The 24,431-nt window shown below is 54.3% G+C and overlaps 1 protein-coding gene across 1 annotated transcript in view; it reads right to left on the bottom strand.

Annotated features, from left to right (window-relative positions):
- Window positions 1–24,197, bottom strand: part of DSCAML1 (DS cell adhesion molecule like 1) — a gene marked incomplete at both ends in the record, with an annotated part of 342,843 nt that extends 318,646 nt beyond the window's left edge. The window contains 3 exons of the mRNA XM_082661172.1: window positions 4,492–4,638; window positions 8,152–8,469; window positions 23,960–24,197. Coding sequence (XP_082517298.1) covers window positions 4,492–4,638; window positions 8,152–8,469; window positions 23,960–24,197 — 703 coding nt within the window. The remainder of the gene's footprint in view (window positions 1–4,491; window positions 4,639–8,151; window positions 8,470–23,959) is intronic.
- Between the last annotated feature and the right edge of the window lie 234 nt (window positions 24,198–24,431).

Here is a 24,431-nt window from a genome sequence, read left to right as displayed (position 1 = left end):
CTCCAGGCTTGCCTTCCACAGCACCGGCAGATACATCTGGCCCGCATCTGAGCAGTGTCCAAAACTCCCCACTGGGGCCCAGACAGCCAGTCAGGATGCTGGGGAAGAGCATGCTGGGAAATTCCCACAAGGAGCCTGCACCAATATAATCAGGTCTGGTGGAAATTAAAAGCTATTAGGAACAGGGCCGGATTTACCTTTATATCCAATAACATGCACTGTAATGGTGATCATGCAGATGGGAAATTAAACCACATCCCGGCTTCACTGGAGGCCTTAGTTTTAATTTATGTCTATGCACAGCCCTTTGCCCTATTACCCCCCATCCCGCCCGCTCTGGAGAGCCAGTTTCCCTCCAGACCAGGTCTCCTGGGAGAGAAGTAAGGGGTAGGGGTCTGTCAGCTCATAGGTGAGAGGCTCTGTGCTTTCACACACACATCTCTGAATAGCCTGACGGGAGGAAGTTGATCAGCTTGGGGGGCAGGCAGTAGGTGGCTCTGAGAAAGGTAGCACTTTGGGCTGTCTGTCCAGCCTGTGCAAAAAGCACAGCCCAAAAGCGGCTCAGAGTTTCAGCGGAGGCTCCGGGAGGCTTGCCTGCCCTCCCAGTGTGGACAGCTGGGAAGGCCAACCCGTAAGCCAATACCCAACTCACGGAGCTTGCTTAGGCCCCGAGCCTCTAAGTCCTTCCACACCCCCTCAGAGAGGCAGACCATTCACAGGGGCCTGCAGCCACCCCGTTGGGCCCCTCCTCCCAGGGCACCCACCCTCCCCAAAGAGGTGTCTCCCGGGCCCTGATTGGCCCGCGTCAGCCTCCGTTCGTCCTCCCGCTCTCTTGCACCTGCTCCCACTGGCCCCGTGGTTGGTGGAGGATCTGAGCCCAGCCGGCCCAGAGATCAAAGTCAACACCGTCTTCCCCGCTCCAGAAGCTGCCCCTGAGGAGTCAGAGGGAAGTCACTCAGGCTCCTAAGTGCTTCCTGAACCTCAAGGTGGCCTCAGCATTAAATCTCCCCCCACCATGAGAAGCTGCCGTCCAACATCCCAGCCAAAACACACACACGCACACACACACATGCGCACACACACGGGGCAGTGCGGTATGGAGAGCAGAGAATCCTATTTTTATGGAAAAAAATCAATAAACGATTTGCATCTTCCAACATTAAAGCCTGGCGCAGGGGGACCCAGGTTCTGGCCCTTCATCTTTAGAGCACGGAGGATGCAAAACTCCACTCCCTCTGGTTCTCATGAATTCCTCCGGGAGGGTGTTCGTTGGACTCACGTGCTCTAGAAAGTCCATCCCTGGATCTAAAACGTAGCTGTAGAGGGACTAGAATGATTTTGGATGGGGCTGGAGGGCTGGGCAGGGGAGGAAAATTCTCCAAGGCTAAAGGAAAGGAGGAGGTTCTACAGGCAACGTGTAACAGAGCCCTGCAGACTAGCGTCCAGCCCACTTCCCTGATAATTATGTCCTTTGGAGCCACCAGCCCGGGCTTGACATCAAAAACAGCCCAGAAGCACCAACTACAAGCACCAACTACAGTGAGTCTGGGGGAAGCTCAGTGCCTCCACACAGGAGCCAGGTTAATCTTCGTCTCTCCTGTCTGAGCTGAGCTTCTAACTACCCCACGCCCACTGCACCCAGACTTATCCCAATGCCTCCCGTATTCTTTCAGAACTCTCCTGATCATCTATCATGCACCCACTGAACACTTGGTGAGCATTTGTCCTGGGGGTGCAAGGCGGTGCGTCAGGAGCCTAGGGATTTGCGCCCTAAAACAACCCAGGTGCCACACTCGGGAAACTCAGTCTAGTGGGGGACACAGACTCTGTTACACAGAAATACGTACACCTAAACAGGAATCGGCAATACAGAGAGGAGAACGCTCTCATCCCCCCAAGAATCATCATCACAGCTCCAGCCCATCCTCAGTGCGTGGCAGGCAGTGTTTGAAACATTTGACATACATGAACTCGTTTCATTTTTTTTTTTTTTTTTTTTTTTTTTGTGGTACGCGGGCCTCTCACTGTTGGGGCCTCTCCCGTTGCGGAGCACAGGCTCCGGACGCGCAGGCTCAGCGGCCATGGCTCACGGGCCCAGTCGCTCCGCGGCATGCGGGATCTTCCCGAACCGGGGCATGAACCCGTGTCCCCTGCATCGGCAGGCGGACTCTCTACCACTGTGCCACCAGGGAAGCCCTCGTTTCATTTTTACTTGAACCCAATGAAGTAGGTCAATCATTACCCCTATTTTATTATCACTGGGGAAACTGAGGCACCAAGGAGGTAAAAGACTTGCCCAGAGGAGTGAGCTTCAAGCCCAGGCAGTCTGATCCTAGATTCTGGGCTCGTAATCACTACACTTGACTTAGTTCTTCCCTACAAACCAGCATTGACTTTTTCGCTTTCCTGAGGCCAAGGCTCTCCTTGCCTGGAGCACACAGCCTCCCTTGTACTCAGAGTGACACTTCATAGGATACATTTGTGCAGGTCCTGGGAGGTGGTCCTCTGCGGGAGTTCAGGACATAGGCAGAAAGAACAGACCTGGGTCCAGTCCTGCCCTCTGTGTGATAACATGTGTGACCCAGAAGTCCCTTTACTTTTATGAGCCTCAGTTTCCTCTTCAGTAAAGTGGAAGGGGAAAAAAATACACTTATGGACTTTTTTGTGAGGATAAAATGAGGTCACATATGAAAGTTTCTTAGCCCAGTGCCTGGCATAGGGGAAACACTCAAAAATTTATTATTATTATTTTAATGAGTATAACTCTTGGTCCATAAACTCAGGTGTATAAGAAATATCACATGTCTTTATGTTCTTTACATCACCTTCCACGTGACTCTGTTGGAGAGACAGGACATTCAGTCCCCATCATTGTTGGCGCATTCCCCAGGGACGTGCCAAGGTCCAGGGTCTCTCTGGTCCTCACCAGCCCGTTGTCCCTGCCTGCGTGATCACTCTGGGTGTTGGGCTGTGCACCTCATGCCTCATTTGGACACAAGAACCCAGGCCTCAGTCCCAGACCCCAGAGAGCCACACACAGCCACCCCGCTGAGGTCCGACCGCTTCCTCCCGCTATACCCCCTGAGCTGCCTACAGCAATACCCTGCCTCTGGCATCCGATGGTCCCCTGTCTGTGCACCACCCTCAGAGGCTCTCCTCCCCGCGCAGAACACCCATCCTAACCTTTCCTGTTTGCTCACAAAAGGCAGGAAGTAGCTTCTGATTCCTGTCCAACTACAAGCTCTGAGACCAGGAGATATAATGGCCTGGCCATCGGCTTGGGACTGAGAGAAGGAAAAAGTTCCAAGAGCAAAACACAAATTAATGTCTCAAAAAGAGTATCCTGCCACGTTGGCCGTCAAGTGCTGAAGCATCGGTTCGTCTCCTAGAGCTCTACCTTGGAACCACTCAAGGAGATTTAAAACAGCTAGTGCCCAGGTTCTACTGTTAAAGATGCTGATTTGGGGTTGGGCCCAAGCACTGGTGTTTTTCAAAGAGCTCCCCAGGGGTTCAATTGTGTAGCAGGATTAAGAATCCCAACTTTATAGGTTTCATGCATAGAAGTCTGTCTTCTCCAACTAACCTGAAGACCTTGAGCAACTAGAACCATTTCATATGCCCAGCAATGGGCCATCGATGCTGGGGGGCACTCAGGGAGCATCTGGTCAAGTGCTTCCATTTTACAGAAAGGAAAACCAAGGTCCTTGATGGAGGAAGAAAAAGCGTCAGGGCTGCTGCAATGGGCAGGGATGCAGGGAGAAATGCTGGAGTGACGGGAAAACCCCACGGTTTTGTAACTGGAGGCCTGGAGGTATTTTGAGGATCTGAGGTCCTCTCTTGAGATTTCCAGACCCGTTTTCCTGTTGAAGGGACAGCCCTGCATAGGAACCAGCAATGGAGTGCCTGCAATCACGGCAGCTCTAACAAGGTGACCCTACAGCATGGTATCAACCTCTTTTTGCAACACCTGGCACCTCCAGCGTGAGGCCGGCTAGAATTCTGATGGAGCGTCTAGGCAGCTCGTGAAATAAAAGTCCCACGCGCATGCTCACTCAAGTCTGGTCCTCCGAGAATCCCAGGAACACGGACCACACACCGGCCTCTTATCGCTCCTCTCCCCACAGACTTTCACAGATAAGGTCCTTCCAGCCTTGCCTCCCATCTCTAAGGCCAAGGGCAATCCAATAGCTGGTGGCCAGGAAAGACAGTGACCCCACTCCTTCGGGGCAGCACGACCACCCTGTGTCTGACGGGACCTTCACACACGTCGCAGAGGCCACTGCCACGTGGGTTTTCATCACCCACACGGAGACGCACCAAGCCGAGACCAAAGGCGCTTTTTTGACAAAGCATCACCAGGACAATGAAAAACCACTTGCCAGGACCAACCTCAAGAGCTGGGTGAGCTCAGCCGCCAACTCAGTACCTCTGATTTTCCGCCCTCCCACCCCCCAGCATCCGGGCCTATGAGGCCCCGCGGTCCTCTCTTACCTGGGATGATGGCGACTGTGTCTTTCTCCCAGGACACAACGCTAACGTATTCCTGCACTGAAGAGGGGATGAGGCACTTGAAGACGGCCACGCTTCCACGCATCGACCTTTGATCCTCCACCCGAACGGTGTAGGGTTCCCTGAAAACTGCAGACAGGTTGTGGGGCGGAAAGAAGAGGGTGTCACAGGCTTGACTAGGACACGGTGTGGGGGCCTGAGATAGCCACCTCTCAGCACCCCAGGCCACACTTCCTTCACCTCTTCTCCCACCTCCCACTTGCCCCGCCCGGAAGTTCCTGCCAGGGTCTTATTCCTGCCTTCTCCAGCAACCTCCTTCCCACTCCACCAGACACCCACTCTCCCGCAGAAATACCCAGCCTCCCTCTACAGGACCGTAAATCCAACTTCTAGCCTTTCCAATTTTGGTGAGTTTTAACAAACTGCATTAGATTGTAAGGGCCCGGAGGGCGGCACCTATGCCCTGCAATGGGGTTGTATTCAACAAGGGCATGTGTGGTTTCTAAGCAAAAGTGCCGGAATCCCTCTAATTAAACCTCGCTTGATTTCCTACCTGATTCCTGGGCCCAGGGTGGTAAGGGTTAGGGGCACAATGACCATCATTTGCCAAAAGAAAAACTGTGACACGTGATCTAAAAACAGATTTTTGTGCCACTTCAAAGTGAAAGGCAGCCTGGGAAAAGGTAGTTGACATACAGAACTTTCTGCCGGGCTCGGTGGTTTATAAGAACAATGGGAGAGAATACTTGACACAGTGATGATCTCTGATAACACGGAACCCCAGAGACATGGGTGATTTCCAAGATTCTACAAAACAAAGCATCCTTGCTGGTTTCTCCCACCTCCTGACACCACCTACAGCCTGACCCCCAGTCTTGCCCCCAGCTTCAGCAGATCCCTTCCCCCACAGTGTGCAGTGGAGGCCTCCTGCCTCGGTCGGTCCCAGGGCTGGTTTCTGGGGCGCTGTTACCTGCAGGTGCTCTACGTATCAGGTCCCATGGGTGGGCTGGACCAACCTTAGGGGTAGGGCCGAGGGGCCTGCTTCTGCCTCTCTCTGGTCCTCCTCCACTTGGCCTTTCCCCGGGGCCCTCTCTGTCTTTCCACCTCTTCTCTGCCAAGCAGAGCTGGTGCAGCCAGAGCCCCGCTGCTTCCCGACCTTGTCCCTCTGCAGGCACCTGGGCTGTGTGCCCTCCTGCTCTCCCTGCCATGGTTGCCAGGGCAATGCTCAGGGCCCTGCAGCCCCTCCGGCTGTGCACCTGCAGTCCCTCTGGCTTCATCAAAAGCTTCTTAATTGGCTGTGTTTCCCATCAGGCCAGCCCTGCCCGTCCCTCCCCAGGTCTTTATTCTTTCCCTCCCTGTGTTGTGGCTGTGATGGGAAGAGACACAGTTGAGGTGGAGAACGGAGGCATGGAAGGAGGCACTCCCAACTCTGTGGGGCCGTGGTCCACCCTTTCGTGGGCTGGACATCGCACTGCCTGCAGATGCGGGGAGAGCAGAGAGGAGGCTAAGGGGAGGGAAGCAGAGGGGAGGGTGGGAAGGGCTGGGGTTTGGGTGCACACCGTGGAGACAGTCCTCGAGAGCCTGCAGAGACCTATGGTTAGGAGTATCAAACAAGCAGGCTCTGTGTCCTCCTCTGGGCAGCAGTGTAACCCTGGATAAGAGCTCGTGAACCTTCCGGAGCCTCGGTTTCCTCAAGCGTAAAAGGAAACAATAACAGCAGAATGGAGAAGGCCTGGCACGTGGAAAGCACTACAGCAATGCAGCTGGTCATTACAGCCATGCCTCTGTCATTAACTGGCTACAGGTGCCCTTTGGGCAAGTGACTTAAACTTTATTTGACTTAGTTCCCTCCCTTGTAAGACACATCAGACAGGATTATTGTGAAAACTATATCCTAACCCAATAACAGGCAGGTATTACGAGACAGAACATGGCTTGCCGTTAGCTCAATCCTCCAGGCTGTGGAGGCCAGAACTGGGCTCCAAATCCCGGCCTCGGGGCTCCCAGTCCAGCACCTGGTGTCGTGTTAGGGGGTTAGTGCTGTTCCTGAAAAGAGGATCCACGGGGAGCCCAGAGGAGATATCTAAGCGGGTCCTCAGAGCTCACACTCTCACACCCCCCTCCCCCAGCCAAACCAGTGGATGAAGACCAGCTCTTTAATTAAGAACTCCCACCCCACATCACCGCTACACACACCCATTCCCAGCTGCTTGGACCCTTCTACGTGTGAGAGGCTCTCCTGAGGCGGAAGGATCTTAATTCAACAGAGCGCTATCTCGCTGAACCGTCACACAGAGTGATGAATGAAGTAGGTGCTGGCATCTGCTTTGCAGATGAGGAAACTGAGGCTCAGAAACGTGTGTCCTCTGCCTAAGGTAAGTGGCGAAGCTAAGATTCCAAAGCACAACACAACTTCCCTTGAGGGCCTGACTCCTTGCCAGGACAGGAAGTCAGAGATATCGCAGGATCCATCGCTAGGCACACGGGCTGGGGAGACTTCCCCAGAACCCACTCCCCTCTGCCCAACACAATCGCCAGGAAAGGTGGCACGCCCAAGCCTTGGAGCCACCGCAGAGAGCTGGCTGGAACATTATCTATCCTCTCCCACTCAAAAAGCTCTTCTAAAAAAACCATTCCCCAAACTTCCATGCTTTACTACTATTCAAGGCACTTTATAACAGATTGGGACTCACCAGTATATCATAACAACCTAGTTAAGAGTAGCTCATCTAAGCCATGCACTCACCTCCAGACCTAACCCAGAGAAATGAGACTCTCTAGTTTCTGTAAAGAGAACAGCTGAGAAGCCCTCACTTCCTTGCTTCCATCACCTCTTCCCAAGACCAGAATGCTTCACTGCTAAGAGTTGTCCATCATGAATTTTACCTAAATGCCTATTCTCATGAGAGATCTTATATTCAAATGTCTATCAACAGTGGAATAGATAAATAAAGTGCAGTATAGTCAAACGAGACTATACAGCAATGCGAATGAATGACATATAACTTCACACAGCAGTAGGGCTAAACCCCACAAACAACAGTGAGCAAAAGATTCAAGGGCATATGTGCTGTAGGACTCCATTTAGATAAAGTACAGAAACAAGTACAGGCAAACATCTGTCTTGTTAGAAGTCAGGACTGTGGTTTCCCCTAAGGGTGGAGTGACTGTAAAAAGCATGAAGGGGCTTCTGAGATGCTGATACCTTCCCTGGATATTAAACTTTGTGCAAATTCATCAAGCTATATACTCACAACATGTGCAGTTCTTTTATATACTCTCTTTCAATAAAGGGTTTGTGTGTTTTTTAAAGAAACTCACTGAATTTTTCCATGAACCAAGTACTAAAATGAGCACATTACTTAATATAAATGGGCCCTATCTCCTTGGACCAACACACGTAGTGATGAACAAGGTGGGTGCTGGCATCAGCTTTGCAGATGAGGAAACTGAGGCTCAGAAAAGTGCGTTCTCCACCTAAGGACACACAGGAAGTGGCAGAGCTAAGATTCCAAAGAACAGCATGATTTTCCATGATGGGCCGCCTTGCCTTCTTCCATGTTACACACACATCCTCAAAACGACAGGTGCTGCCGGCTCCCCATTCCCGCCCTGCAGGGGAGCCCGTGTCTGGTCCTTTACCTGCTTTGACGCGGATGTCGGGACTCCGGATCTTGCCGGCAGCATTCTCCGCGGTGCAGAAGTAGTCATTGTCGTGGATAAAGCTATTGAAGGCGGAGGGGGAGAAGGGGTAGAGCTGCAGCGTCCCGTTGGCGTGGACGTGCCGGATGTGCGGCACGTCGTAGATGTCGTCCCCCGTGGCCAGGTACCATCGAAGGGCCGCACTGGGGGAGCCCGCGGCCGGGCAGGGCACCACCACCCCCACGGAGCTGGAGAAGGTCACCTGCTGCAAGGAGTCATTTACAAAGTAGAGGCTGGTGCCGACATCTTCAGGGCGGGCTGCAGGGGAGGGGAGAGGCTGGTTAGCGCCTGCTAATGATACCCTCGTAGGCCCGGGAGGCTGCAACACCCACGCTCATTCATAAAACGTTCAAGCACCAGTCATTCAACAGCACTACTGAGCACTGACTGTACACCAGGCACTGGCAACGGTGATGAAGAGACAGTTCCCACCCTGCATAAGCTTCCAGCCTAGCACAGGGATGGCAAAAGTTGAAACGTCTCGTCCTCCACGCCAAGCCGAGTCCACGGAGAGAGGCGGCCACCGCTCTGCTATGGTGAAGGGTACCAAGCCATAATCCACGTCCCCGCACCCCAGCCGCCCATCAACACTTCGGGAGAGACACTGAAATTGCTTAGATAATGGGTATTTATTGAGTACCTATTATATCAGGGAGGTTCACACCCGGTCCCTTGGTTCACCTGTACAACACTGAGAGGAGACAGTACTGCCTCCTTTTATATCCTTCCCTTTTGGAGGCTGAGCGAGTTATGTGATTTGCCTGAGATGACACAGCCAATAAGCTACAGGATTGAAATCTGAACACACTGCCCTGAAGAGGATCTTAGCACACTTTCTGTCATACCACAGCCAAAAGGTAAAAGGTCAGAGACCGTGTTCTACGAGGAAGGGCTTCACGAAGCGGGATGCTGGCCTGGACGAGAAAAGACTGCAGAGACGTCTTCCCCTCTGGAGGTCGATTTGGAAAGTGTGTTGCCCCAGAGGATGGGTTGCGGACTGGCGGCACCGTGGGTAGACCAGTCCAAGCCTGGGGACTACGGATACCCACCCCCGCAAGCCTAAAACCATCCCTGACACTGACCAACCGTGGAATTCCCTTCCCCTCTCTGACCCTCTGCTCCTTCACTTGTAAAATGGAGGGAGGATACATGAGGCTGCAAAGACCCCGCGCATCTCTGACACGTTGCCATTGCAACACTCAGTCACACGGGCGAACATGCTCACAACCGCAGCTACCTGACAACATCAAGGCCGCCTGACAAGGAGGAGAGCCGTCTGCAACTCTCATCCCAGCCCAGGGCCTCAGTCTTGCCTGCCCTCGTGGGAAGCAGCCCTGAATGGTGGAATCAGGGCCTTCCCTCCCTACCAAGGAGCCTGCTCCCTTAAGAAGGGCCACCTCTGAACAAGTGGAAGCAAACCCAGAGGAAGAGGGGGCCTGGTCCCGGGTCTCCAGCTGGAAGCCACTCCCTCTCCCCCAGGAAGATCAAGGAGCAAACCAACCACTCTGCCGCTTGTTTAAAGACCGTTGCAGGGGACCCAACTTGACCTCAATTTCCACAACTTTATGGGGAGGGGAAGGGCCTGCGTCCGACCATATTAATATTCTCGGCTTAGCTCCGAGCCGAGCCTCCAGGGAGAATGTACTGGGCAGCTCATTGAGGAAGGCCATTAAGCCTCATTGGTCAGAGCAATTCACATCATCTCATAAAAAGCTGCGATGAAGCCATTAGCAGCAGTGCTGGAAAACACATCCATGGGCTCCTTGCTGGGGTGTCAGGGGCATCCTCTTAGCTGCAGATGCATTTGCCCTCCCTACCCGGCACTGCGTGCCCATAGCGGCTGCAGGGGGCAGAGGGGGGTGCCGGGGCACGGGGGGCAGCATAGCTTTCCCGTCCACGTCCTCACGCTGCCTCCCCGGTGACAGTGTCGGTGCTGGTGGTGGAGAAGTCTGCTCTGTGGAAGAGGGGAACCTCGGTGGGGACCCTTGGAAGCCTGCCCAACTCACAGGGACCAGAGTATTCCCCAAGGTCATGAAATCATGTCATTCTGCAAGTAAGCAAACTGAGGCTTAGGAATTTTCTCTTCGGATCCACACTCCCCAGGTTCCCAGGAGCCCGCTCAGCTTCTGAAAGACTTCTTTATTGACATTCAGTCAACAATTATTCGTTAAGCATCTTCTACATGCCAGGCACTGTTGTAAGCACTTTACTCGTATGACTTTTTTTTTTTTTTTTTTTTTCAGTACGCGGGCCTCTCACTGTTGTGGCCTCTCCCGTCGCGGAGCACAGGCTCCAGACGCGCAGGCTCAGCGGCCATGGCTCACGGGCCCAGCCGCTCTGCGGCATGTGGGATCCTCCCAGACCGGGGCACGAACCCGTGTCCCCTGCATCGGCAGGCGGACTCCCAACCACTGCGCCACCAGGGAAGCCCTACTCGTATGACTTTTAATCCTCCCAACAACCCTGTGAGGGAGGTATTATTCTTATTGCAGTTCACAGATGAGGAAACTAACGCACTGAGCGATCAAAGAGACTTTCCCAAGACCACATGACCAGTAAGTGAGGGCTCTGGGACTCAGACTGAGGCAATCTGAGCCCGGAGTCTGATTTCTTAACCCTTAGATGATTGTAACCACTGCAATAATAAAGAGGGGGCTTATACCTCCCTCAAACAGCACCTGGCCCCCAACTTCCCTTTTCAGCTGGCCAAGAACAGGATGAATATATCCACACGCCTGTGCGCGCACGCACACGCACACCCCCTGGGAGGGGCCCGTGTCGGACTCAACATTTCAGACATGCTTAGCCTGTGGGCGCAGGAACATCACTCTGGGGTTCTGGGTACTTCCTGAGACAACGTAGTTAATCAGACACCCTCACCGTGGCAGTTTTATGGATTCTGGACGCCAAAATCCATCAAGGAACAGAAAGAGGCATAATGTAGACATTATGCCTGACAAATGGACTTAGGAAGCTGAGAAAGAGCCCTGACAGAGAGGAGCTCAGGAATTGTCTGATTCAAGGGGCAGCGTAAGAAAATATTTAAGGATCAGTATGAAGTAGCCCTCAGTGATGCTAAGGCCAGCAGCAATACTACCAGCCAGGGGATATGGGGATATATGTACATGTATAGCTGATTCACTCTGTTATAAAGCAGAAACTAACACACCATTGTAAAGCAATTATACTCCAATAAAGATGTTTAAAAAAAAAAACAACTACTGCTAGCCACCATGGATTTCATTAACTACAGGCCAGGCTGGGCGCTAGACCTGTTACAGGTGTTCTCTCACTTAATCTCATGACTCTCTAGGGGATGCTATTATTATCATCCCATTGTACAGATAAGGAAATCGAGGCTCTGAAAAGTTAACTGATTTACCCAAAGTAACCCAGAGTGAAAGTATTAGAGCTGGGCCAGAACCCAACTTTGCCTGCCTTCAGAGCCTGGGGGTGAAACTGCCCTTTTGTACGAACCACACCGAAGACAAAAGGAATCAAACCACAAAATCTTGGTTTTCCAGGCTGGGTATCCCTCCCCATCCTTTCTTCCATCCCAAACCCACTCTCAATACACATCCCTGGTCTTCTCTCCCGGCTGGAAATCCATCCCACCCTCCCTGCAGAGACAACCCCTGGGGATCAGGCTTCTCTCGGCTCCGGGCTCCGGGCAGGACTGTCAGCCACCGTAGCAGCAGCCTTCCTGCTCTCTGGGCCTCGGATCCTGCCAGAGACAAGGACACGGGCTTCTCAGCAACTACAAATGGGTAGATGTAATTGATGAATTGACGGGGACCGTCCAGCCACCTGTCAGGGCTGAAGAAACAGCGGATTTATAGCCAAAGGTGAGTAGCCTCATATTTCTCCCCCCTGGTATGTGAGCTGCTGTCTTCTGGGTCTGGGGGAGCTGTGGAGGATTAGACACACCATTCGTTTCAGCTTGTAGCTCTGACAGAGCACTGCCATTATGAAACATCACCCTCAGGTGTGAAACAATAGCATTTTGCACTTACTTCGGGCTCATATCTTACCATCACAAGGCACCTGTCAGCCTGGAATGCAGAAGCCTTTAAATAAATATTAATTCAGCCTCACCCCACCTGCCAAGAGAGAGGGATAAGCAAATCCATAAAGGGGAAACTGAGGCACGAATCTCCTGAAATCTCTGCCATGTGCTAAGATGAAGGTTGGCACAGGGCACCAGTGAGTGGCTGCGGTAGCAATGGGTACGATCAGTCACCGGCCACGGAAGGGGTAGGAGCAGGGGTCTGGGGGCCTCACCCCCACCTCACGGAGTCTGGAGAGGCTTCAATGGTGGCAGCGTTCCCTCCTCAGGCTCCTGTTTGAACCTTCAGAGCAGTGACAAAGCCTCAGCCAGCTCTGAGGAGCACAGAAGCATGGGACAATAGTCAGACACCCGGGACAAGTCTGACAGTGCTACCTTCCCTCCTGGGGCTCATTCCTGACCTGCTGTGTGACCTCAGGCAACCCACTTAGCCTTTCTGAGCCTCAACGTCCTCATTCACAAAAGGGGGACCTTACCTGTCCCCCAGGGCTGCTAAGCAGGCAAAAGAGAACGTGAAAGTACTTGGTTCCCCGAAATGAGGATGCAGGACTAGGAGGGATGGGATTGGTATTCGCATCCCAGTGATTGATTCCCCGAGGGGACCAGGGAGGCGAAAGTTACTGCAAAGCGTGGTCAGGGTCCAGTCCCCCCAACCCTGCCGTCCTGCACCTGAGGGTGACTCCTGCACCCTTGAACGCTCTCCTCTCCCAGGTCCTTCCTGACCCGAGGCCAGGAAAGACTTGTTCCCTCAGAAGATCTTTACCCAGCACAAGCCACATGCCCAGCAGGCCCCCAGGTGTGGTGGAAAGCATCAAAGGCCGGGGAAAACGGTCCCCGCCATCCAGGAGCTTGCAAAGGAGATGGGGGCCGAAGAGGGCTAACCCACCGCCCAGGGCAGAGTTCGCAGAAGGGTTTATGGCCCTTCCTGTAATTTCATTTTGGCTCTACACGTTCTCCCCTGGAGGCTTAGTGGCCTGGCTGATGGTACAGAGTTCTCAGAAGAAAGGAGACTAACTGATTGAGCGCCTACTGTGTGCTACAAGGGCATTTCCTCACATAATCCTGACGCAGAGGTCCGAGGTGGGCTCTGTGAGTCTCATCTTACAGGTGAGGTCAAAGAGGCTCATGCGGGGAGATTCTCCAAGATCGTACAGCCAGGAGGCCACCAGGCCAACAGTCAAAGTCTGCCTGGCTCCCAAGCCAGAGTTTTTTCCAACACAAAGCTGAAGAGTTCAAAGTTTGGGGCCTTATGAGGATTTTCTTTCATTTCTTCTCTGGAAGCCAGTCCAAATTTGGAAAGCAAATCTTTGGACAGGAAACTCCAACTTTCGCCTAAATCTCAGCCATCCCCCAGCTCTTTCTTCCCTCTGCAGACAGTACCAGGCAGACTTACAGACAGAAGGACAGGAGGGAGAAACACTTCGTAAATAAAGAGAGATCAGATCAACAGCAAAGCTTCTTCTGGTCAAAGGGGAAATGGATTTTTAATAGAAAATGGAAGTTATGGGCTTGGTTGTGATGTGACAGACGCCCAGACTTAAACCCCTTTAATCTTCTCCGCCGGTTAACATAGAGCACCACCCTGATGCCGTGTTTCATAAAACAGGCTCCAAATGGCTGGGAGATTAGAAGCGTAGAAATAGCACAGCAATATTTTTAAACCAGAAATCGCACCCAGGCATTTGGGCTGCCCCAGGATCACCCCTGAAACCTAAATATCCATCGCATCAACTTGTCCGTCTGCCCCACGCTGTCTGGCCATCGGGATTAGTTTGGCGAAGGAAACTCAACACCCACGCAGTCAACACCCAGGGGCCCCCCACCCCACCTGCCCGGGTTGGGATGGAGGTGTCTGGCCAATTGAGGCTTCCACCCAGGTGCACTTTGAATTATCCCCATGTCATCATCTCCAATCATCGTGAATGACAACCTGAGGGGACCGAAACGTTAACGTCTCACCACCTCCACAGGGAGAAATGAGTCACTTCTTCTCTCCCTTTACAATATTTAGTCTCATTCACTGGATCTTTCATCCAGGAGCATCTGCCAGTGCTGGAGTCCCTGCCACCTGCACCCGCCCGAGAGATGGGCAAGAGCCTGCAAGGGGTATCCAGCCCCGGGCACGGGGAGCGTGGCTGGATGGTAGCAGCGGGGACGAGGGGCGGGCAGGGCTCCCCTGCAGGCCTATGAGCTCCCCGTCTTGGTCACCACTCTGTCCCCTGGGCCTAGCATAGCACTAGGCACTTAGCACAGTGGTTAAATGCCCAGACTCTGGTGCCAGGCTCCCCAGGCTTGAATCCTTGCTCTGCCCCTTACAAGCAGGGTAACTGCAGGCAAGATTACCTCGCCTCTCTACACCTTGGTTTCCTCATCTATAAAATGGGGGTGACTGTATCTACTTCAAGGGTTGTTAGATTGGATGAGTTAATATGTATGACAGTTTCCGGTACATATAAGTGGTAGAGGTAACCACCTAAGTATTCATTGCTGTTGTTATAAATATTATCATGATAGCAGACAGGCAGGAAGTATATCCCACAACAAATACCTCTCACCAATGACGATCATGATGGCAACCTCAGATAGTAGTTTTCAAACATTACTATGCATAAGAACCACCTGGAGACCTTGTTAAACATGCGCGCCCTTAGATACCAGATTCGCTGAGTTTGTCTTAGGGCCAGGGAACTCTGTTTCTGAGGCAGGTGGTCCTCTGTCTACACTCAGAGTAATGCTCTATAGGAAAAAGGTTTGCCATACCGGACTTCAATCCACTCTCCCAACAACAGACCATTCTCATGGGCTTGGCTGACAGAACCTCAGCACCTCATTAAGTAACTTAATTTGGTGATCGAGTTAATGAAAGAATAATGGTGTGATCAATAAACAGAGCATTGCCACAGCTACACGGCTCCGGGCCACACACAGAGCTGTGGTTGTTTTAATGCAGATGTGAGGTTTCTCAGATTAATTTGCAAGGTTGATTACTCCGCTGCATCTCCACACAAAGGTTTTCATAAAAGAGATGTATTATTTGTCTTCACTCTGTTCTTATTCCATAGTTGGAAAAACCGGGTCCAGAGAGGATCAGCCAGTGGGGTCTCAGGTCAACCACCATGTCCATCCAAAACTCAGGTGAGGACCAGGGAGACGGGGTCTGGCCCCTCCCTCAGAAAACCCCGTTATGGTGTGTTCACACCTTGGAGACAATCGGAGTCTAGATTCTGAGGAGGGGAAGGGCCGGTCTCCCCAGACAGCATCTGAGCATTTACAGGCAACCAGAACTGGTTGTGCAGCTGGACCAAGTCCCAGACCTTCTGTCCCCAAACCTGACACACTTGCTTTACCTCTACACTCACCATCCTCATGGCCACAATTTCTTTTCAGCACTAATTGTGTGCCAGGCCCTGTGAGAAGCCCTTTCCTTCCATTACAGTGCATTTAATCCTTATGAGTACCTCTAATGTAGCTACTGCCCAAGACCCCATTTTACAGATAAGAAAACAGGACCTTCAAGAGATCAAGTAATTTCCTAGGTGGCCCAGCCAGGGCTGACAGAGCAGCATTTGAAACCCAGGCCTCCCTTACTCCGGCTGTGTCTCTCAACGGGAGCGCTACATTCTACTCTCAGAGTGTCTGCAAGCTGTGATCATCCTATAAGGTGGGTTTCTGATGAAAGAGAGCCCTTTGGGAAATGACAATTCTGAATTATTTGGGACTGCCCCAGGCATCAGACATTTCATCCCTAATCATCCTTCCCTGCCCTCCACTATATCCTCCTTACTCTAGGGACTAAAATAACCAAAAAGTACCCCCCCAGTTGCCAAACAGCCCTAAGGAAACAGTACCACCCCAATGAGAAGCACCGCTCCAGTGCCCAAGTGGTCACCTCTGTCCATCAGAAACGGTTTTTTTTTCCTTTTTTCTTAAGATTCTTAGCACAAACATAGTTCCTGTAACCAGCAACCAGAAACCTCTGAGATCCAGTAAAGATCAGTCATCCTTCAACCTACAAGGCCCCTCACCATCAGCTCCAGAAGTTATGAGCAACAGCTGACAGTCAAACAGACTCTTTAATCTTCCAGCCCCTTCTAGACAGGGCCTGTCAAAGGAACGCCCCTTATGGCCAGAAAGGTCTTTCCTGGGAGTCGGCTCAGACAGCACAGTTGTCCCCAGAGATTCCTAGATTTAGACTGTTCACACTGGAGGGACTTAAGAGATTATTTTGTTCGATCTCCTCCATTTACAGATGGGGAGAGTGAGGCCTGGAGAGTCACTTGCCCCAGGTGCACAGCTGGCCAGCATCCTGGCTGGGACCAGACCCCCGTCTCCACCGCTCTTGCAACTCTGGCCGCTCCACTTTCAGATCCCAACAACCCAGGCACGGAGGGCATCGTGGAGAAAGGGAATGCTGTCGTAGGAGGGAGCGTTAGAGGGACCAGGGCTGCTGGCTGCCCAGAGGAGAGGGCTCAGGTGGGCAGTTCATCTGTCTACAAGTAGTCAAAGTGTCATCAGGTAGAAGAGGGTTTCACCTGGATTTATGTGGCCTAAAAGGTAGGAGCAGAGCCAGTGAGTAGAAGGTACAGGACCAAGGAAGTGGCTGACTGTAAGGGTGAGAGCTGTAATAGCTCCCTGGCCAGGAATGGCCTCCTTGAAAGGAAGGCGTTTCCAGTGGCTGGAGGTGCCGTAGCAGAGGAAGAACAACGCCGGTGGGACAGTGCAGAGGGGATCAGACAGCTGATTAGGGGACGGATTCCATGTCCCTGAAGGTGCCTTCCAACCTGGAAGATTTTGACCCATGGCTGTCACACCCCCAGAGCAGGTCCCCCACTCACCTTCTCCCCCATGGCTCTGGGAGGCCACCCTAGATACAGGGTGTCCATGACCCTGAGTCAGCTGGGTTCTCAGGGCCTGGATTCCAATAATCGCTGTGACCTCAAACAAGGTGACCCAAGGTGGGACACTGTGCCTACTCCCCTTCCCACAAAAAAACTGCGGAGTCCCAGCAGGGAGAACACCCTCAGGGGCGTGTCCAGAGGATTATGGACTAAACGGTACATCTAAGGACCTGGGGAGGGAGCAGAGGTAAGCTCCTCCCACTGCCCCCAGGCACTGGGGCCACAGGGAATCTGCCAAGTCTAGTCCATGAAGACGCTGGCAGCCTGGCTTTGTCTCATCAGCTGTTCCCCATGTTGATGAAAAGCAAAGGCTAGGAAAATTCTCCATATGTGTGAGGCCCAGGGAGGGGGAGACAGCCACACACAGCTGTGAGACCTTCGTTGTTCCTGTATCATGAGATGACAGTAATTATACCTCATTTCAGCAGAGCATTTATAAGGCTAAAACTGATTTGCTGTGGCTTTTACATGTGTGTGTTTATACGTTGCCCTCTTCAGTTTACAAAGCATTGTCACACGCTATACCATTGTATGGCCTTCACCCTTTTTGTGCATATGCGACAGCAGTCGCTCTGGGGGACAGCCAGGACTGGGGTTATTTTGCCCATTTTGCAGATTGGGAAATAGAGGCACATGAACTATTAGGTAACGTGCCTATATTAGACAGCTGAGCTTTGTTTTCTAGGTCTATGGACAATGCTTCTTCACACACACACACACACACACACACACGGAGTTTAATGGAGATGCAACTTGCCTTTGAATAACTGTTCTTAATGAAGACGGTGACCTTGGAAACTGTCAGTGCAAACAGCGTGTAGAGCAAGGGCATGGGGAAGTGGGGCAGGGGGTGGCTGAACGGATGAGGGGATAGCAGCTGGATGGCAGGGGTGGTGCCCAAGGCTAATGCTATTCATGCGAAAGCAGCACAGGACAAACAGCTGTTAAACAGGGCACACAGGCTGCTGTGCCACAGCCCTCACCCCGCCACTCATGGGACCCACAGGCCACAACCTGCCATGAGCAGCAACTGACCTCTGGGTCATATGCTGCTTCCCTGGGTCATATGGCTGACCGGGTTATGGAGGTAGGAGTGGTCCAGGGATCCCCAAGGTCAGGGGCTGTCAAGGGTGTTCTCTATACATGAAACTACCTGAAAAACAGCAAAGTTCATCCTAGCAGGGAAAGACAGAAATCCATCCAGCTACAAGGTATGGGGGCTCCCCCCGTGCAGCCCACGTACATAGATTTATGGCATTAAATCAGCTCTTACTGTGTCCAGTCATGGTAGAGCTTTATCAACCAACCCCAGCCTTCCTTTGGTAGGTATGAGACTGGCCTTTGCCTCACCCTCAAATCCAAATCTGGAGCCAACCTGTGCCCTCACCTTTTCTACAACTGCCACCAGCTGTGGCTGGGGAAAGGGAGTGTGCTGGGTGCTCCCACCCCGCCCCACCCCAGGGCCACCCAGGTGGCTGCATGGCCTCGGCTATCTGGCTGAGGACGGGTCCTGCAGGCTACCCAGCTGATAGGTGATGGAAGGAAGCTGTGACGCCCCCTGCCCTGGCCACCATTCAGCCTCTCTCACTGCTACAAAGTCTAAGTCCGTTGGCTTGGCCAAAACTGCGGCTCATTAGTACCACCATTCGGGACAGAAGCAGATGCTCTGCTCTGGGGGGGAAGGGGGCTGAAGCTGGGAGTAGTGCAGAAAAAAGAAGAGGTCTAAGGTTTATTGAAAACGAGTTATATTCTAGGTACTTCATATGCATTAGCTCCTTTAATCCCATTTCATAGCTGGAGAAAGGGAGGTTCAGAGAGGACCAAGGTCACATACTAAGTGCAGAGCCAGGATGCAAATGAAGGGTTTGCCTTGACTCCGAATATCCACTGCACCATCGAATTGCAATCTCTTTTATTTTTCTTCACAATTCTAGTATATAAAATGCTCTGGTTGGAAGAACTGGGGGAGGAGGGCTTGAAGCTCTGCCCACTGGCCCTCTCCCTCTCTCCCTCCGGCCATCCCCCGAGGCTCTACCCAACACCTTAGGGTTCCACCCCCACCTCCTTCAGAAACCTCTGTGGGCTCTGGTGGACCAGGGCTCTCCCAGATCATTAGATGTGCAGAAAAACACTCTGGGAGGCCTTGGAGCTGCACCTGCCAGGGTGGGATTTGCCCAGGGCCCCGGAAATGCAGACAGAATCATTCCCGAAGCCACCCCCCCCCCCCACTGTGGGCATCCCAGCTGGCTCTCTGGGAAGCAGCACTCCAGCTGCCCTGAACTGTGTGCTCTTCAAGCATTACTCCCAACTCTTTATACACCCATCGTCTGACCACAGTGCCTGCCTTTCACCGCGCCCCCACCACTGCATGTGACAGAAGGCGTCTTAACAATGGTAGAAGCAGCCGCTGGGGGCTCTTCCCCTCAGAGGCCACAACCCCCTCCCAAGCTGGACACCGACAAACCAGCGGGGTGAAAGAGCATTTTGCCTCACTTGATACCCTCTTCCCATCAGTTGCTGCTTCTCCACCCACTGACCACAGCCCTAAGCATCCTCCATTCTGGGGGTGCACTCACCAGAAAACAAATGTTGGCCCTGGATCCCCAAAGCAGGTGTGCCCCTCTCTTCTTCCTGCAGTACAAGAGGCGCAACCCACACCCAAAGTTTGGTCTGCCTTCGGGTGTCTCTGCCGCCGGTCACCCATCCCACCCCAGTTGCAAGCTCGGGGGCTGCCTTGCCAGAAGAAAAACTCAGTGCTGAGCCCCTGTAGGCCTAGAACTCAGAGGCAAGAGAGAAGCACCACCCAAAACATCATCCTTCTCCCCACTCTTGCCCCACCCCCATTCCACAGAAGGAAAAGCCACTGCCTGGCTGCAACTGAGGCTGAGATCAAGATGCGGCTACTCAGAGGGTGAGGAGGCTCTTGGCCTGGCTAGGTGAGCATGCAAATCTGTATGCAAATTATATGCAAATCCAGGGCCTGCCCTTGGGTTCCTGGCACCCTGTCATGTCTGCTGCCTGTGGCTCACCCCATTCGTGCACCTGGGTGCTGGGTAGAATCTACTGAGCTAGGGGCTGAGAAAGCACTTCGGAAGCTGGGGGCGTTTCCTTTTGACTGTTTCCAATGCCCCCAAGAAACACCTCCTCCAGGATCACGTGGGAGGGAAGAATCTCCCAGCTTGGTACCCATACCCCCCAAAAAAGCTCTCTGAACATCCACCCTCCCTTCAACTCATCCACAAATAAAATCGTCCTTCACCAAGCTGAGCAGGGGACCAAGCAAGTCACAAGGGTGGAATTCCTGAAGACCCGGAGAAGGTAAGGGGGACTGGAGGTCTGCACCCCTCTGACAAAAGCCAACAGCCCACGAGGTGCCCTGTGCAGACAACCACCCTGTGCCCGGGGGTGGGGGTGCGCAAGCATCGCTGGGCCAACCCCACCCTCCACCCCTGCCGTTTGCTTGCCCACCTTCTCTCGATTCTTCAATCTGAGAAAAATAAGCCTATTCAGCCAGTCTACTGGGATCTGCTCAACTTACGCGCTGCCTTTGGGTCAACTGCTTACTTGCTTTTTGTTTCTAATTGAGCTCCCCAGTCTGCTGCAGAAATATATTCGAGGCAGCTGACTCTGATGCCCAGAAATACGAAGCATCTGAAAGGTTTGTCGGGCATCAAGGCAATCCCATTCTCCCCCATGTTATCCTAGCACCCAGGGCCTCTCTGCCTACCTACCCCCTCCCCAACGTTCACTGGGCTTTCACCTCCTTCCCCTAAGTTGTGTTTGCCATTTCGAGATTTAAAAAAACACATTCCCTGAGTGCCCACCCCCCTTTTAATTAGACTCTGAACAGAGTGTTAGAGATTTTCTTAATGGCTTGTCGAAGGCTTTTAGTTTGGTCTTCTCTGGAGAGAAGAACCATGAGTCCCCATCCGAGAGGTTGGGGGGGCAATGAAAAAATCAATGCACCCCATTATTTTGGCTTTTAGAAAACAGGAATTTTAGTCCCGGGGAAGCTTGCTCTTTTACACAGTAAAAATGCAATTGCAGGCAACACAGATGCTGGCACGCTGGATGGAACAAGGGAGAGAGCCTCGCTGGGGTTCCTCTGGCTGCCCGAACCTGGATTTGTTTTGGCAATAATAAGGCAGTTATTGAAGACTCGACAACCGATTATTAAAACACCTTCCCAGTTTAGTTCTGGAGAATCAGTCTGAGCTCAGGCTTCATCAAAAAAAAAAAGGTATTTCGAGAGGAATGGAAAGAACAGACGCTTAAAACACATTCAATAACTGCTTAATTCCATCCAGAGGACGCTCCATCTCATCTTGTTTTCTCCTCCCTCTCTCTCTGCCTCCTCCCCCTCCTCACAGATGGACATACAAATTATTGCAAGAGGATATTGTTTTCTGTAACAGCCTCGAACATTCACATTTACATTTTCCTTGGTGCCGCGGGGGTGACAGGCAACGGGAGAGAAAAATACACCAAACCCCATCTTCGCCGCTCGCACCACATCAACATCCTCCCCCAGCCGCCTCCGCCACCACCACGCCACCCCAAGCAGAACAGGCCCCGGGGACCAGCCTGGCACCTAAGACCCAATTAAGGCACGAAGGAAAAGAAAGGCCTGTCTGGCAAGTCGCCCTGGCGCCCAGCGCAGATGCTGGAGCCTCTGAATGGCAGGGGCGCGGGAGCTCTGCAGACCCAAAGGCCACTTAGGTGCCGCCTCACCTGGCACCTCCAGCCTCCCGCAGGCCCAAGGCCAGAGCTACAGGCTTCTCCTGTTGGAGAGGACTTTGCCCCTCGGGCCGTCCTGCCGCCTTCTGGGCCCTTCTCCAACCCCATCCCCATCTGCCCCTTCCCTATCAAATAGCTTGGGCTTCATTTATTAATGGCCGGCTTCTGGAAGGGGGAGGGGAGAGTCCATCAGGTATTTGCTGGGGGGCCTCGACTCCCGGGGAATGGGCTGCTCTGGAAGAGGTCTCCGGAAAGGGGGTGGGAGGTGTGTGTGGACAAGGCTGGGCAAGAGTGTGGGAGCAGCTCCAGCCTGTGCTTCCTCGCCCGACAAAATGGAAAGGGGTGGCGGGTGGAGAGGGAACTAGCCAGAGAGAAAGCTGCCTCTCCTCACCTTATGTATTTTTAATATTAATGTAATTAAAGCTGCGAGCCGAGCCAGCCTGCGAGGCGGAGGGAAGCAGGAAGAGCCTGGGGAGAGGGAGACTGCGGGTGGGGGGCCCGGGGGAACAGGAGGCAGGCTGCTTGCTCCGCGGACGGACGGGGTATAAGAGGGTGCTGTGCGGGGTCAAGGGGTTAATCAACCTAGACCAGGCTTGGTGTGTCACCCCGTGGACCCCGCTGGGTCAGAGAAACTCAACTACTTTGTCCACGATTCAGGGGCCAGCCCTCGCCCCGCACCTCAGCAGCATCTTGGCCTTCAGTCTGGCTTTGACCGGGCGGTACTTACAAATAAAATAGGGTCACCCTCCTCCCCCAAAGCCACGAGATACTGCAGTCAGCTCCGGCAGGTTGCAGACTCCAGACCCCTGGGGCGTCGGCAAGGACTGACCGGACCCGTCCGGGAGCGCCAACCCTCTGCTGGATTGCCCTTCCCCCATCGCCTAGGGGTCAAGAGTTGCAGCTGGGCCAGGGCACCCGCCTGGGCAAAGGGGGTTGAGGCCGTCCCCCAGGGCGCGAAGGAGAAAAGTTAGAGGGCTGCACAGGTAAAGCTGAGCTCGTAAGAGCGTGTGTGCTTCTCAGCGCAAGGGCGCCGAGTTCGGCCGCCTCATCTCCCGCCATCTGTGCGCCCGGGGGCACGTCCTCTGCGATCGCCTGGAAGCCCGACAGCCGGGGACTGCCTGATCCCGACTCGGTGCCCAGGTGATTCTGGTTGGAAATGTCGGACCGCTTCCAACCCCCCAATCCCGGCTACCTCGAGGATCAGGTGCGCAGCGCTCCAGCAGCAGGTCTGGACATGCCGGACACCTGGACCCACCCTTAGCAACGCCTTCTCTCCGGGGAAAGCGACACGCGCCCCCCCCAACCCAAGATTCGTCCCCATGTCCGCTGACCAGGAGCCGAAGCGCAGACTCTCGCACCTTGGGGCGCGCTGCCTGAGGTGGCCAGGCGACGCAGCCAAGCCGGGGCTAGTGCCCGGGGCAGTGGGGCTGGACGAAGGCGACCTCTAGGTTTGGAGAACAAACTTGCTATTATAGGGAGCCCAGGTCTCGGGACCCCCGGCTCTCCCCGCCCTGCATCCAGCCAGGGCGCGGATAAGCGCGGTGCGGTGCGATGCAGGGGGTCCGGGGCGGCGGAGGGACGCGCGGTGGCAGAGAGGGAGTAAGCCGCGGCCCGGTTCCGCCAGCACTCCCAGGTGAACAGTCACGGCCTAAGGAACCCTCGACTCGGAGGGCACCCCGGGGTCCCAGCGCCACCCAGCCGCAGGCAGCGGGCAAGGGGCTGGGGGAAGGGTCCGGGCAGAACGGCGGCCCGGCAACGAGCGGGGAGATGAGGGGCTGTCTCACCACCTCCCCGCCGGGCGCGCCCCAAAAAGGCAGTCGCGGGTAGCTGGCGGGGCGGTCCAGGGCGGACTCTTACCTGGCCGCTCCCCGGGTGCCTGCCCCTCCCTCGCTGCGCCCCATCCGCGGCCCCGCGCCGGGGTCCGTCCCCCCACCCACCCACCCCCCGCCCCGGGCACCTGGAGCCCGCCGGGCACTCCGCCTCGCCGCCAGCCTCGCGCACCGCGGCCCCGCCGCCTCCGCCGCCCTGCCGCCCGCGCGGGTCTCACCTTTGTGTAAAGAGTCCAGGAGCAGGAGGAAAGTTACCAGCCACATGCCATAAAGAGGCCCTATTCTCCGGGGAGGTGGTCCTGTGGCCGGCCGTGCGGCAGCGCCTCTCCCCCGCTCAGCGCGCTCCCAGCCGCCCGCACTCCGCGCCCCGCTCTCTCTGCTCCTCAGCCCAGCGCTCGGCGGCGGCGGCGGCGGCGGCGGCGGCTCCTCCCTCCTCGGCTCCCTGGCTCCTGTCATCCGCGGGGCTGGGCTAGGCGCCGCTCTCCCCGCCCCCCCGCCCCCCCCCCCGCGGCACCCCGGCCGGGGAGCGCCGCGCGAGCCCCGAGCCCACACGGCCCCCAGCCCCACAAGCCCAGGCACAGGGGCGGCGGGGGCCCGGACCGTACGGCCCGGACCAGTTTTCGCCGTCTGAGAGGCGAGGGGTCCCCGCCACCCACCGGCTCCGAGCCTGCGGTCTCACACAGGCGTGTG

This window comes from Grampus griseus (genome assembly GCF_964374135.1).
Source record: "Grampus griseus genome assembly, chromosome: 8".
Lineage (NCBI taxonomy): Eukaryota > Metazoa > Chordata > Mammalia > Artiodactyla > Delphinidae > Grampus > Grampus griseus.
The sequence above is the reverse complement of the archived record's forward strand: the minus strand, read 5'-3'. Positions and strand labels throughout refer to the sequence as shown.